The sequence below is a fragment of the Benincasa hispida genome, chromosome 4 (genome assembly GCF_027475165.1).
Source record: "Benincasa hispida cultivar pf3 chromosome 4, pf3_genome.v1.1, whole genome shotgun sequence".
Classification (NCBI taxonomy): domain Eukaryota; kingdom Viridiplantae; phylum Streptophyta; class Magnoliopsida; order Cucurbitales; family Cucurbitaceae; genus Benincasa; species Benincasa hispida.
Genome location: NC_143481.1, coordinates 25,343,167 through 25,358,869, shown reverse-complemented (window position 1 = coordinate 25,358,869; position 15,703 = coordinate 25,343,167). Strand labels below are relative to the sequence as shown.

General features: G+C 32.8%; 2 protein-coding genes across 4 annotated transcripts; one reads left to right on the top strand and one right to left on the bottom strand.

Moving 5' to 3' along the window:
* Positions 1 to 341: 341 nt before the first annotated feature.
* LOC120076589 (EG45-like domain containing protein) lies at positions 342 to 2,201 on the bottom strand. Of its 3 annotated transcripts, none has more exons than XM_039030462.2 (4): positions 2,023 to 2,201; positions 1,022 to 1,145; positions 632 to 932; positions 342 to 520 (listed from the first exon to the last, which is right to left on the bottom strand). In XM_039030462.2, exons 2-4 carry the CDS (start codon positions 1,125 to 1,127, stop codon positions 514 to 516), a joined length of 414 nt encoding a protein of 137 aa, XP_038886390.1. In that variant the 5' UTR covers positions 1,128 to 1,145; positions 2,023 to 2,201; the 3' UTR covers positions 342 to 513. The 3 variants fall into 3 exon arrangements, with proteins under 3 accessions (XP_038886390.1, XP_090168756.1, XP_090168757.1); XM_090312630.1 differs by having other exon boundaries at positions 1,022 to 1,183; positions 2,023 to 2,174; XM_090312631.1 differs by lacking the exon at positions 2,023 to 2,201 and adding an exon at positions 1,595 to 1,649.
* A 5,942-nt stretch (positions 2,202 to 8,143) lies between these two features.
* On the top strand, positions 8,144 to 13,680 carry DXPS3 (1-deoxy-D-xylulose 5-phosphate synthase 3). The gene is made up of 10 exons (XM_039029731.2): positions 8,144 to 8,875; positions 9,414 to 9,533; positions 9,620 to 9,784; positions 9,969 to 10,119; positions 10,545 to 10,813; positions 10,956 to 11,232; positions 11,585 to 11,862; positions 11,989 to 12,267; positions 12,387 to 12,671; positions 13,119 to 13,680. The coding sequence occupies exons 1-10, from the start codon at positions 8,708 to 8,710 to the stop codon at positions 13,266 to 13,268; spliced, it is 2,142 nt and encodes a 713-aa protein (XP_038885659.2). The 5' UTR covers positions 8,144 to 8,707; the 3' UTR covers positions 13,269 to 13,680.
* The last annotated feature ends 2,023 nt before the right edge of the window (positions 13,681 to 15,703 follow it).

Genomic DNA, 15,703 nt, shown 5'->3' with positions numbered 1-15,703 from the left:
ATAATTTGATTTATATTTATTTCTTTCTACTAAAAAATTAATTAACTTTTTAAAACCAAACTTTGATAAATTTATTTAAATTCAAATTTTCATTCAAAACTAATCATAATAAACAATTTAGTGATAAAATTAATTATTTAATTAAAATTTGATCACTTTAATTCCGCGGAACCCGATCCCTGCGAATTCCCCATGAAATTTCTGCTCCGATTCTCATGGAAATTTCACGAGATGAAAAATAAAATGAGGAACGGAAACGGGAATGAGAAATGGCATCCCGACCCTATCCTGCCTTGTCAACCTCTCTAGAGAAAAGTATAAGTATAGAAGAGATTAGGTGATTGTGTCAATGGCGGAAACCGAACATATGGACTTCATCTTCTTCACAGTTCTAGAATTTCGACCAGCCAGCCAAATTTAGATTAAAAAAAAAAAAAAAACACTAAATACATACGTCATAATTCTCGTTTTGCTTTCACGCAATTATTCAACCTTCTTCCATGAATTTTCAATTCAAGCCCTGCAAAAATTAACACAAAATTTCCATCCAATCAATCCAAAAACTCGATCCAAAAAAATAAAAATCCCTAAAATTTTGAAAAAAGATAAAAACAATCTCCAAACCACTCACTGTGTGAATTCAATTTTCACGAGCGACGTAGCTCCTTTAACGATGGATTTATATGCCGTCGTTGACAACGTCATCGTCGTATCTGGCACCACCGCCTTCGACACCGTCGAAATCGCCCGATCAACGATCGTGACCTGAATCGTCTGATCGGGAACGCACGCCTTCGGTACGGCGGAGCTCAAGCATCTCACTAGGTATTGTCTTCCACAAGCCGCTCCATTCTCCCAGATTCCTTCTCCGGCCGCCGCGAACAGGTTTGTCGTCGGAAACATCGAGAAGTCGTTTCCGGCACAAGCGGTGGCTGTGTAAAATTTCAATCAATGAAATTTGAAATCCAAAAAATGAAGAATAATGTGAATTAAAATGTTGTGGATTAATTAATTAACTTACGTAAATAAGGAGGACCATAAGGTGTAGCAGTGCCGACATCTCCATGAGAGAGATGAAAGAGGTGAGCGACGAAGAAGATGGAGAAGAGAAACAGAGGATTCGACATGTCGTTTCAATTCAATTCCTATGATGAATTTGCAAACGTAATTCAAAATACGTTTTCTTCATTTAAAAAAAAAAAAAAAAAAAACCAAAGAAAATCATTTCAAATTCATTTTATATATGGAAATATAATAAAATTAAATTCATTTTCTTTTCGATTCCTTTTGTATCGAGATGCCGAATATAAATCGGCCACCGAAGTTATTCTTCCAATAGGGAGAAGCCACCGAGGATTTGCCGGCCCCGGTCGGTCCGACGTGGATGCTTGGTTAAATTCTCGGCATGTGGACCCACATAGAGAAAATGCCACGTCAGGTCAGTGTTTTCGGCCGGCCCCACCGGCGATCGGGGTTGATTACGTGGAATTTCATAGTTATGGATACAGAAATTAACACTTTTTAAAAAAAACAAATAATGTAAAACAAAACAATGTAAAAAAGAAGATGAATGAAGAGGAGAGGAATGACATACAAATGTATTGAATTTGAAGATGAAGATGAAGAGAAGAAGAAAATGGATGGAATTTAAAGTGGAAACCTTTAAGTTATTGAAGCTTTTATTGGCAATAACTATTTTGGGATCTTTTTTTAACCAAAATGGGTTATTCTTATAAAAATCTTATCATATAGCTAGACTTGAAAAATAATCTAATGCTATTTATTAGCAATTAAAATATTTCTTAATATATTAACTTCTTAGAAATGTCGAATGTGTAAACCTCTATTCTTATTTTTCTAATATTTTGTTATAAGAAAAAAACATAATCTCGTTTGTGTTTATCGACATATACAAATCTTTGATACTTCTAATTTCTAACATATATGAGGTTTATAATATTCTTAATAGCTATCATGATAATGCTAACAACCGTAAAAAAAAATATGTAAAGATTTGTTTACCTCGAAAGAGAGAGTAGGGTAGAATTGGTTTAGAAGGCAAAAGGTGGCAAATTTTGTATTTTGTAAGGCAATTAGTGGGGCTTTATGGAGGTATTTGTTACGCTTTAAAAGAGAAGGAAGAAGGGGACTTAGGTTATTTGCTTCTAAGCAATGTATTTCATTAACGTATAAGAAATAATGATATATTCTCATAATCTCAATGGGCAATTGTATTGGACTCAAATATGAATGGATAGACTTTTCTCTTACTTTACACCTTTGATTCCACTCCTCTTAAAAGCTATTGATGTGTATATGCCCTCCAATTTTCTTCATGTTTTTTTTCTCTCTCTTTATTTGATTACTTTTATAGGTAGGAATGTTAAAATAACGCGATAAAAGAATATTCGTCTAAAATTAATCTTTATTGTTAATAATAACTATGTAAAGTTAAAATATCAATTTTGCTCTTTGTAATTTAATTTTCTTTTTATTTTAGTCAGCGTATTTTCAAACGTTCATATTCAATTTTAGTACTTTCTAATAAAGGTTAAAAAATAGTTAGTCATTTGAAGTTGGTTTGATATGAAAATTTATTAAATAATAATAATAAGTTTCCTTAAAAAAAAGCAATGTGAATAACTTTTCAAAACTTATGGGAAATACTATAATAAGATTTTTTTTTTTTTTTTTTTAATAATAGAACGACAATATGAACTATTTTTAAACTTATTAAAGGTAACAAAGGTTAAATTTTGACATTTGAAAATACCTAATATAATATAGAACAAGTTTAGCAACTAAAATAATATTAAAAGTTAAATAAGAATCTTCATTTAAAAAAGATACAATGTGAATATACTTCTAAAATTTATTGAATGAAAACTATTCAGAGGTTTTTTTTTTTCTGAAGAATAATAATAAACTTTTTTTTTTCTGAAGAATAATTATAAACTAACTCTTACTAACTTCAAGATTGGTTATCAGTACAGAGATCAAACTCAAACATTTAAAGGTATAGATTAAAATAGAATATGTAATTAAAAGAACATTTTAACCCATTTTTAATAATTAGTTGTTTAATTAGGCACGTATTATAATCACATAGGTTGGTTGGTTTTTTATGGGCTTTTTAAATAAAAATAATATTTAAAAATATTTACATTTTATAGAAAAAGTTCCAAAAATACATAATACTTTTGAAATTTTTTACTATAAAATGTAAATATTTTTTAGAATTTTTTATTTATAAGAATTTCTCTCTCTCTTTAAAAGATTACATTGATTAATTAGTATATTCTTTATGTTAATTTATTTTCTAGCATCTCTCTAAATAATTTATATATATTAAAAATAAAATAAAATAACTCCACAATGAATATAGTATTATGTTCTCTAATTTTTCTATGAACAATACTCTGCACCTAATCCTTATACTCTTCATTTATTAATTATATAAAAATAAAATTAAAAAAATTATCTTTTAAAAAATAAAAATACGACGTGATATTATTTTATTAGATAATATTTGAGATATGTATTAAGATGTGTACCAAATTTTCTCTTAATTGTCTCTATCACATCACTAACATTTTGTTATTTTATGATTATATTTTTATTGCATTTCTCACCTTTTTTTCACTCAAGATGAGATAAATACCACACCATTAATTTATTAGATTAAGTTGGTGTTTTTAAAATCATCAATGATTAGAAGGCCTTAGGTAAATCCACTTATTATTATTTTTGTTATTATTTATAGAAGAAGATAATTCCTACTATCCATTTATGAGTTATCCAAAACAATATGCATACACAAGTTATTTGAATTTTGTTTTTCTTTTTCCTCTCACTTTTAAATATAATTTTCATTTAATTTGTAAGTTTTAAAAGATTAAAACTTTCTCGTTATATTGTAGCAAAACAGAAACTCGTTATCGCTCGGATAAAACAGGCAAATGCCGAGGCCTTCAACATTGAAACGAACCACGGCAGTGGGCGTGTGTGTGGGATGTCTACCGAATCCACATTGGTCTATCTCCTCACACTCTCCAAAATATGGGTATCCCTTGGGGCCCAAACCCAAACACAAGGTTGGAGTACATAAAGGAGACTTCTAACACCAAATTTTCCAATGTGGGATTCTCTAACCAACAAAGTTGGTTCCCTCTTTGTTTTGAAAGTTAAATTTTCACCTAACAATCCCCTACTTGGAAATTTAAACAAAAGGAAAAGAGAGAAAAGATTTTCATCGAGCAGTTTAAGTCTATACAACACTGTGCATAAGCAAAGGTGTACTCTTACAACTTGAACCTTTACATAGTATAGATGATTCAGAATATACTAGAGTAACCCTTGGTTTTGAACTTTATCTTTAACAGCATCTCACACAGAGTGTCATTAGGGTGTAGTACGGAAACTTGTGCTTTTAAGACCTAACACATGAATCCCGATTTAGTGAATGCTCTAGAGAGTTTGCCTAAAAATTCCATAGGTAGAGGCCCTCACTTCCACATTCACACAGGTGAGTCTATTAAGGGTACTTCTGTAGTTGGGTACCCCACTTGTCATCAAGTATAGATCTCATTAAGAATTGAGTTCAACCTTTCTTACGCTTCAAGATATCATGCTCAAACTTTAAGTCATAGGAATGGAACTCTGTGTTTAGTTTAACATGATTCACTATATATCACTCGTGATAAGTTATTACCCATTGAACCTGTTTCTTGGGATCTCCAGTCTACATATTGGATTTTCCTCACGATGATTCATCTTTCGATAGGCATGAGTCCCATCCTTTCTGAGGTTCTGAAAACCTTTTCTCTGGCCAGTCCTTTCGTCAAATAATCTGCCAAATTTTCATCAGTCCGTATGTGATCTACTCTAACTGCACCATTAGTGAGAAACTCTCTAATGGTATTGTGCTTACGACATATTTGACGTCTCTTTCCGTTGTAGTAACGATTCTGAACTTTTGTGATTACTATAGTACTATTGCAATGGATCAATATGGCTGGTACCGACTTTTCCCATAAGGGAATATCTGATAGCGGACTTCTAAGCCAGCCTACTTCTTCACTAGTTGTTGCTAGGGCTATCATTTCTGATTCCATCATAGATTGAGCTAAAATAGTTTGTTTCTTAGACTTCCAAGAGACAGCTCTGCCAGCTATATTAAAGATATAGTCACTTGTAGCCTTTGAATCATCCGAAAGAGAGTTCCAATCAGCATCGTTGAACCCTTCCAGGACAGCGGAAAACTTTTGATAATGTAATCCTAGGTTTTTGGTTTTCTTTAAGTATCTCATGACCCTTTCTATAGTATTCCAATGCTCTTTACTAGGTCTGTTTGTAAACCTGCAAAGTAGTCCTATAGCATAAACTATGTCAGGCCTAGTGCAGTCGGCAACGTATCTAAGACTGCTTATGATCCTCGCATACTCAAATTGATTAACACTGTCACCATTGTTCTTGAACAACTTGACACTAGGGTCATAAGGAGTACAGGCTGGTTTACACTCAAAGTAATTATATTTCTTTAGAATCTTTTCTATATGGTGAGATTGATTTAAAGAAATTTCCTTTTCATACCTATTTACTTTTATGCCTAAGATTACACTAGCTTCTCCTAAGTCTTTCATGTCGAAGTTCGCACTCAATATTGATTTTACATCATTTATGACGTGCAAGTTCGATCAAAAGATCAATAAATCATCTACATATAGACACAAGATAGTGCAGAGGTTATTATCAAACTTATGATAGATGCATTTGTCACTTTCATTGACCTTGAAACGTTTAGATAGGATAAGATTGTCAAATTTTTCATGTCATTGCTTAGGAGCTTGTTTTAGTCCATAGAGAGACTTGTCTAATTTACACACCTTATTTTCTTGACCATGAACAACAAAACTCTCAGGTTATTCCATGTAAGTCTCTTATTCAAGTTCACCGTTTAGGAAAGCGATTTTTACATTCATCTGATGTACTACGAGGTTATAAAGGGCATCTACTGAGGACAGGGCAGCTCTTAGATCTTTAGGATCTTCTTCTACATTGTAGGTCAGGAAGTCATTTCTGAAATCTTTGACGGTTCTAACTCTTTTACTTCTTCTAGGTTCTAGGTCAGTTTCCTCTCTAGGGTTGGATTTCTAACTAGGGTTATACCACTTGAACCAGAACCCCCACTATTCTTTGATTTAAAAGGAAACCTATCTTCAAAGATGTCAGCATCATTTGACTCAATGATCACTTGGTTCACTAGATCATAGAACCTATAGGCTTTACTATTTAAGGCATAACCTATAAAGACATACTCGTAAGCTCTACTAGCCAACTTTCTCCTTTTTGGGTCAAGAATCCTTACAAAGGCTAGACAACCCCATATTCTAAAGTATGACAAGTTTGGTTTCTTATTCTTGAGAATTTCATAAGGTGAAGTTTTATTTTTAGATTTCGGGATTCTATTTAGGACATAACACACGGTAAGGATGATTTCACCCCACCAATAAAACATGACTCCTGAACTAAGTAAAATAGCAACTACTAGCTCATCTAAAGTTCTATTTTTCCTTTCGACTTTTCCGTTCATTTAGGAGAATAAGGTGCGATCTTTTGGTGTATTATTCCATGTGAGTTAAAGAATTCATTAAAACTTTTCAAGTCGTACTCGGTTCCCCTATCACTACGAAGTCTTTTAACTTTTCTATTTGATTGATTCTCTATTTCAGAAACAAAAAGTTTGAAGGCATCAAAAGCATCACTTTTTTTTTTCAGCAGGTATACAAAAGTAAAATCAGAGCAATCGTCAATAAAGTAATGAAATATCTTTTACTGTTCCTAATCAATATGAGATTTACTAGATTACGTCTTTAGATCATTATAAGAATGATTCATTAATACAAACTCTTGGCTTGTACTTATCGAAAGTAAATAAAAACATTCATTAGCAAAAATAGTTACATAAGGTTTTTCACAATTTATTAGACCTCCTTCACTATCTTCGAATGAAGATGGTGCATATATGGGATGTCCACTAAACCCACATTATGGGTCTTTTCACTCTCTCTAAAACATAGGTACCCCTTAAAGCTCAAACCTAAAACACAAGGTTAAAGTACATAAAGGAGACTTACAACACCAAATTTTCCAATGTGGGATTATCCAACCAGCAAAGTTGGTCCTCTCTTTGTTTTAAAAATTAAATTTTCACCCAACAGTTTTTACTTAGTATAGATTTTAAGATTTCACAATGTTACTTCTAGATTTTTACGATTACTTGCTTTATTAATCATTTATATTAATTGATTTAAGATAATTAAATTATTTTTCATTAATTTTTTGTCAATGATAAAATTAATTGAAAATTCACACTCTAATTATCTTAAATTAATTATCTATTAACACTAATAGACAAAAAGTAAACCATTAGTAAAATCTTAGAGGTAAAAAAGTAAAATCTAGAAATCTACACATCAAATAGAAACGGACACCAAATTTCAAAATTCAAAGGAAAAAAAATGTAACATTTTATAATATATAAACTAAATAGAACTTATATCCAAAATCTAAGAATAAAAGATGTTAACATTTTAAAATATACTACCAACTAAAAACTATATACACATTAGATTTAGGGTTTAGGGACTCAACCAAACAACTTTTTATCAATTTGTTGGGCTATTAGAGATATTTATACATTGGATTTATTCTAGACAAAAACCAACTTAGCTATGAAATATTTTGGCTAGTGGGTAGTAAAGATATTTATAAATTGAATTGATTCCACATTGAATAAAAAACACATAGAATTGATTCCAGACAAAATCCAACTTAGTCATGAAATCATTTAAACTAGTTTTCATTTCATATTAGCATAATTCATTTTATTAGTAAAGTAAAAGCATAACTTAATTGAGGTTGCACTAAAAAGTTTCAAAGAAATTATTTCTTCGTCACAACATGATTGGTAGTTTTTTTTTTAAGAAAAATATCTCAAATTTATATCTTGTTTTGTGATGATTGGTAGTTTTTTTTTTAAGAAAAATATCTCAAATTTATATCTTGTTATTATAAAAAGATATACAATTCATCATTATGGATTGACCTAATGATAAAAAGAACGTGATATTGATAACAACGTAAGAATCAAATTGCATGCAAGCCGGTTCCGATACTTACGGATATTAAAAAAAAGAAAAAACTGAATCTAGAGTCAATAATTACTATGAGGCAGCCATTTTGTGTGGGTTTATTAGAACAATTTGCCTTATTCGTACAGTTTCCTTAGGAAAAATGTTTAGAAAGTTCTGGAAATTGCAGAAAAAGTGATGGGGAGTCCAGTCCAGTCCATAATAATGTTTTGTTTGGCCCTTTTGAGCTGCAGGCCTGCCATGGTTGACAGGTTGAGAGCACTGAGAAGAAACCATTCTACACCACAGGTTATTCATTCCCCTTCTATAATTGTCCTATGAAAGTCACTTCCAATTCCACTTCTTGCAATACCTGGTATTGCAATTAACACAGCTTCCTTTTCAAATCCACTGCTACTGCTAATTGCTTTGTGATTTCAACTTCAAACCCTTTCTGGGTTTGATTCCGCTGCTTCAAGTCTGTATTGATCTGATATTATCAATTGGGAAATTTGTGAATCCTCTATTTTAAGCACTTCCCACATTGGGTTCTTGAGCTTTTGCTTAATTCCTTCATGGGTACAGCTTCAACTGGGTACCCATTTGGAATCGCTGTCCATTCACATGGAAACTCTGCAGTCTCACCCCATAAATTGGAATTCTCGCGCTCTTATTTCCCTCTCCCCGCTGAATTTTCAAGAATCAATCCCCACTCCGGCTCCGTTTTTCATATTTCTTCAAAGGTATTGAAACATTTGACCTCTTTTCTTTGTTATGAAATTTGTGCATAATCGTTTGATTTCTTTGTGTATGAAGTGATTATCATTCATTGTCAGCGCTGGGATGAGTTCCCTATGGTTTCACTGCGTAATTGAGTAAGTTGTAAAGTAGAATTAGCAAATCTTTCCAACGTCTAAGAGCATGTTTGGAGTGATTCTAAAATGGATATCACTTTTGCCACTAATTATGCTTTGAGTCATCAAAACTAGTTTTGATGATAATTTAAAAGTGTAAAATTACATATTCAATCAATTTTGAGGGGTTAAAGGTGTGTTTTGGAGCATGACAGAAATGGTTTTGCCAATTTCAAAATCACTCCAAACATGCACTAAAAACTAGTGGGGTTTCTGTAAATTGTTAAGATGATAATGTTTAGAGTATAAATACATTTCATGAGGATGAGCTTATTGGTTGATAAAGATCTTAGCAGTGTTTATTTATTTTGTATGATCATTCGATTCAATTCCAAAATTTGATTGTAACAAAGTCTTCTTGATGCAGTCATCAGTTTCTAAGATCCATAGTTTGCCTGACATTGATAATATCTTCTGGGACAAAGTTCCAACGCCCATACTTGATGTGATCGAAAATCCTATCCATTTGAAGAATTTGTCTCTTAAGGTTAGTTTATGATTTCACACATATTTCTCCTTGAGGGTGCCAATGATAATATGGCTTCTGAACAAACCAAACAACAATTGTGACAGGAATTGAAACAATTAGCTGAAGAAATTCGTTTGGAGTTGTCTTCCATTCTTACAAACGTACCGAAATCTTATAAGGCCAGTTTGGCAGTTGTGGAGCTGACTGTTGCTTTGCACCATGTTTTTCATGCTCCAGTGGACAAGATACTGTGGGATGCAGGAGAAGAGGTAGGACTGTTTTTCTATGATCAATATTGTTGAACTTTATTATGGAACTGAAATTGTCACGAAGAAAAATATTGACACAATTATGCATACCAGTATGTGACTTGGGCATGTAATGCTCATCTGCCAGAAGTGACTGTATCTAAACAATCAATAGAAGTTAATAATTTATTTTGTCTCTTGGCAGACATATGCACACAAGATTCTTACTGGAAGACGACCTCTCATGAGTACATTGCTTAAAAAGAATGGTCTTTCTGGGTCCACATCTCGATTGGAAAGTGAATTTGATCCATTTGGTGCTGCACATGGCTGCAATAGTGTATCTGCTGGACTTGGTATGGTGGACTGTCAATCCTTTTTTGTGGGGCATAAATATCCCTTTTCTCTATTGTTTCTTCTTTTTAGTTTAATGAAATGTGGGGGTAGGAATTTGAACCTTCAGTTCGAGAATATAATGTCTTAATTAGTTGAGCTATGTGCAGGTTAACCACTTTTTCTATTATTCTTATTGACATATGATGACTTCAATTGAAAAAATCCTCATATTTCAGCTTCTAATAGCACATTATATAACCCTTTACCCTAAGAAGGTGCTGTTAATAATTCTTATCCGTATGTGATAATTAATGTGTAAATCCAGCCTTCAGCATATGGAAACAATTGTACTTTTTGTTTATTTGCTTAACAGTCTTGTATTCGATTTTTAGAATCATATTTAGAAATTGTACAATAAATTTAATATGATCTCATTTAATCTTAGGCATGGCAGTAGCAAGGGATATAAAAGGTAAACGTGAAAAAATAGTTACGATAATTAACAATGGGTCAACTATGGCGGGGCAAGTATATGAAGCAATGAGTAACGTGGGATATTTGGACTCAAATATGATAGTGATCTTAAATGACAGTCGGCATTCTTTACACCCAAAACTTGATGAGGGCTCTAAGACATCTGTTAGTGCTTTGTCTAGCACCCTCAGCAGGCTTCAGTCCAGCAAATCCTTTCGAAAGTTTCGTGAAGCTGCTAAGGTATTTTTCTGGTTTTTCCTTTTTAACTGACCTGACGCTTGGAGGATGTTCTTCATCATAATGTGGATGAGAAGTTTGTCTTTGTTCACGTTGTTTTATTTTTCTGAAAAGTGCTCAGCTTCATACTTTTTTCATTGATTAGGGTGTAACTAAAAGAATTGGTAAGGGAATGCATGAATTGGCTGCCAAGGTTGACCAATATGCTCGCGGCATGATGGGTCCCTCGGGATCAACCCTTTTTGAAGAGCTTGGACTCTATTATATAGGCCCTGTTGATGGCCACAATATGGAGGACCTCATTTGTGTTTTACAAGAAGTTGCATCACTTGATTCAATGGGTCCAGTATTGGTACATGTCATAACTGAAGAAAACTATGCAGTAGAAGGATATCAGAGGGGTGCAGGCAGGCAACTGGATGGTATCCTTTCCTTAACTCAACTTTTTCTTCTAGTATGCATCCTGTGACTGGGACTTCTATTTTATTTTCACCCCTAAACCTCAAACTTGTCTGTTTCTTTAAGAGCATTTAGGATACCCTTTTTAGTGTAAGCTTCCTTGTCCAGTTCTTTGATGGAGAATTGTGAAATCTACTATTTCTTATTCCATCACTGGATTTTATGCACCGACCTTTAGCATATTTAATTTGGACAAAGATGGCTTATCTAGCCTCGCGGATTCTATCTATGTGAATTAAGAAAGCAAGTTGGCAAGTTCTATTATGTTTAATTCATTGTGGTTTCTCCTTGTAACTCCAGTTTTATATGACATAGATCCATTGCTGTACGGAATTAGTTCTCGAACATATAGTGATTGCTTTGTGGAGGCTTTAATTGTGGAGGCGGAGAAGGACAAAAACATTGTGACAGTGCATGCTGGGATGCAGATGGAGCCATCAATTCAGCTGTTTCGGGAAAGATTCCCCGATAAGTTCTTTGATGTGGGTATGGCTGAGCAACATGCAGTCACTTTTGCTGCTGGTTTGTCATGTGGTGGATTGAAGCCATTTTGTGTAATTCCTTCAGCTTTCTTACAGAGGGCATACGATCAGGTCTCTTTCTCTCTCTCTCTTTTACTTTCTTCCTGCCCATAAGCTCCTCCACGCAATTAAATATGCACTTAGCACTGCGAGTGTTCAGGCATCTAACAATGGCAAGTTGTGAATATGGTGTTCTAGGTGGTACATGATGTTGATCAACAGAGAATTCCTGTACGTTTTGTAATAACCAGTGCTGGATTGGTAGGATCTGATGGTCCTATACAATGTGGTGCATTTGATATAACATATATGTCGTGCTTACCAAACATGATTGTCATGGCACCATCAGATGAGAATGAGCTAGTGCACATGGTCGCCACGGCAGCGTGCGTTGATGATCAACCAGTATGCTTTCGATATCCACGAGGCTCCATTGTCACCACTAACAACCTTGCCCTTGAAGGGGTTCCAATTGAAGTAACCACCTCATTGATGCTTGCGTGCTTTTTCAAAGTTTCAATTTTCTTGTGACATGATAATAGAAAATGGAAGTATCATTTTATCTAAAATTTGACATTGTTTGTAAAACAACGCAGATTGGAAAAGGGAGGGTTCTGGCTGAGGGAAAGGATGTTGCTTTGCTTGGGTATGGGGCAATGGTTCAGAACTGCCTCAATGCTCGATCGCTTCTCTCGAAGTTTGGTGTCGAGGTTACAGTTGCTGATGCAAGGTTCTGCAAGCCACTCGACATAGCGCTTCTCCGACAACTTTGTGATAACCATGCATTTCTAATCACAGTTGAGGAAGGTTCAATTGGAGGCTTTGGATCTCATGTTGCACAATTCATCGCCCTCGATGGACAGCTAGATGGAAGAGTCAAGGTACATTTTTAAGAATTTCTTATTTCCTGTGTTTTTTTTCTTTAGTACAATGGGGTAGGAGATTCGAACCATATATATCTTAGTCACTAATACATCCGTGTACTAGTTGACCTATGCTCGCATTGGCTTGTATTTCCTTGTGTTTGGGCATAGGTTTGTATTTGTTTAAATAATCAAATTGAAATAGGAAGAATTAATAAAAACAAGACCTAAAGGTGTTTCAGATCGTAAGGCACTTAAGCTCGTTTCACATACATAGAACAGAAATTGTAAGTCTGTGACCTGTATGCTACAAAAACCACACGAAATCCATGAACCGGGTCCAAGAGGGAAAAGTTGGTTTCTTGATCCTATGCAATTACTTCTGGTTTAGATGTCAAAAACACTCCGTATCTCCATTATTCTGATATGCCTTTTGCCACTTTCCTGAAACATTTCCATCTGCAGTGGCGACCGATAGTTCTACCAGATAATTACGTAGAGCAGGCATCACCGCAAGAACAGCTCTCCCTAGCTGGGTTGACTGGAAATCACATTGCTGCAACGGCATTAAGCCTGCTCGGCCGCCCCCGTGAAGCATTACTCATGATGTGTTAGATCCTGCATCTCTCAGTCTCTGCTGAAGGCGAAGTATTCTAACAGTTAAGATTCACCTAACCAAAGAAGATGGAAACACATCGATACCAAACCACCAGCATTTTAGGTATCAATTTTCTGTACATTCTGCATCTAGTTTCTGTGCCATTTTTAATGGTTTGCTTTCCTGTTTTCGTAAACAATTTTTACAACCACTTTCACACAGAGAAATGGAAGATCTTTGATTCTTCATCCTACTGTTTTTGTCTTCTGATTACAATGTAAATGGAGAGCAAAAATTTGCATGTAAAGTCCAAATTTCTCCATATATTTCCAGTATTATATGTAAGTTTAAAAACTTCAAGAATATTGATTCGTGTATCTTCTGAATGGCTAAGCCGCTAAACTAACGAATTTGCCAATTTCTTAAAAAGCCCAAATTTCTCCGTATGTTTCCCTGTTTTTGTTAGTCGATTCATTTCATTTGATAACACCTTTTGAGTTATTTAGGTTGGGTCGATAATCATGTGATTTTTTATTTTTGTTTTTGAAAATTAAGCCTATATCATCAATATTTACATCTTTCTTAAGTATAATGGTTGAATTCTTAGTCAATTCAAAAAACAAAAATAACTTTTTGAAAGTTATTTTTTCTAGTTCTAAAAAATTGGCTTGTTTTTTTTAAACCATTGGTGGAAAATAGATAATTAAGGAAGAAATTCGGGAGTAGAAGTAATGTTTATAGACTTAACTTTAAAAAACAAAAACAAAGAATAAAATGATTATCAAATGGGGTGTTAGAGATTAACTTATTTCTATATTCGATTTGGTGGCCTAGAAACTTGTGAGAAAATTGAGGAGTTTAATTCACTCATAAATTTTAATGGTTGGTTCTTATATATGGAATATAGCAGACCAATGACCAGTGCTTTCGAAGATATATTTTATTATTTTCCAGACAGTTTTGCACTCTACTGATGGAATTCCTTGACAACTTTACTGAAATGGGAAATTTTTTTAAAAAAATTATTGACAACTAATTTCTGCACTAAGAAATAACCATGTTGAGCAATATTTTAATTATTGGTCCCAAAAAGTTAAATGAATTTAATTTTCAAAGAAATACGTCATTTTTCTTGAAAACCCATATAAATATTGTACCTTGCTGATTCACTCTCAATGAAGATAGCATATTGGACACGTCATCCCATTTGTTCCAATGTCTATTTTCCTTTAGCTTTTACCTCCAAATCAACTAATAGCATTTGTTCAAAAATGAATTGCGTCATCATTTATTTAATAATTTAATATTATTTAAATCAACACCATTTGATTTTAAATGGTTTAAATATTACTTTTGTTTTTTGTTTTTTTATTTTTTTTTCATTTTGGTCTCTATACTTTAAACTTTGGTTCATTTTAGTCTTTATACTTTTAACTTTGGTTCATTTTTGACTTTATACTTTTAAAAAGTTATCATTTTGATCTCTTCATTTTCACTTTTATAGGATATAAATGATATTTTTTTTAATATATATAAAATATAATTATTAATGGCCAATGAATTCCCCTTTACTTCTTGATCTGAATCTTTGACGATATCGCTCCATATGATTGGGTGGCACGCTAAATTGTCACAACGAAACCTCCAAAATTAAAATAATTTCTTTTCCAAATTAATTAAACGTAACTTTCTATTTCTCCCTCCGTCATTTAAAATTCTCAAACCTAAAGGACTTATTTTAAATAATAATAATAATAATAAATAAATAAAATCTCAATTAGGTCATTCCCTTAAAAAGTTACTAGTTTATTACATTATTGTTTTCTATCGACATATTTAAAGCATATTTGAAAATGATTAAAAAAAAAGTTAAAATTCATTTTTAAAATAATTCGAAAAAGGTTTTTAATCATTAAAAATTAATTTCATTAATAGAGTTCATAAAAAATTGACATACATAAGAGAAGCGATTTTATAATTATTATTTCTTTTTTTTTTTTTCAAGGAGGAAACGTGCAAAATTTAATGGCGAATTCTTGCTGTCGAACAACCATGGAAATATTTTACCTACAAAATTTTATTTCATTCATGCTCATCTATACTATATATATAGAAAGAGAAGAGAATTATACGTTTCTATTTTATCTTTATAACCTTTCAATTCCTATTTTTCCTTTGTCACAACTATTCAAGTTGAGGTAGTATGTTTCTTTTATGTAGCGGTGTGATTTTGACCATAAATATAAAATATCATGATTTATTGATAAAGACATGTTTGACATCAGACAGTCACGTCTTTTCCTTACTATAACATTATTCAAGTCAAAGTAGTACATCTTTTTCTGTATGGATGTAATGTAAGTCATAAATATGAAAAATTCACAATATAATAGTGGATAGTTTCATCCTTTGTCACGTTACAATTAGTTGGATTAAAATAGTGTATCTCATG

Excerpts from the sequence above, each read along its gene's own strand:
- LOC120076589 (XM_039030462.2), bottom strand. The coding sequence starts at position 1,127 with ATGTCGAATCCTCTGTTTCTCTTCTCCATCTTCTTCGTCGCTCACCTC. Across the intron at positions 933-1,021 it reads TTATGGTCCTCCTTATTTAC|CCACCGCTTGTGCCGGAAAC; the intron begins GTAAGTTAATTA and ends AATTTTACACAG.
- DXPS3 (XM_039029731.2), top strand. The coding sequence starts at position 8,708 with ATGGGTACAGCTTCAACTGGGTACCCATTTGGAATCGCTGTCCATTCA. Across the intron at positions 8,876-9,413 it reads TTTTTCATATTTCTTCAAAG|TCATCAGTTTCTAAGATCCA; the intron begins GTATTGAAACAT and ends TTCTTGATGCAG. Across the intron at positions 9,785-9,968 it reads TGTGGGATGCAGGAGAAGAG|ACATATGCACACAAGATTCT; the intron begins GTAGGACTGTTT and ends GTCTCTTGGCAG.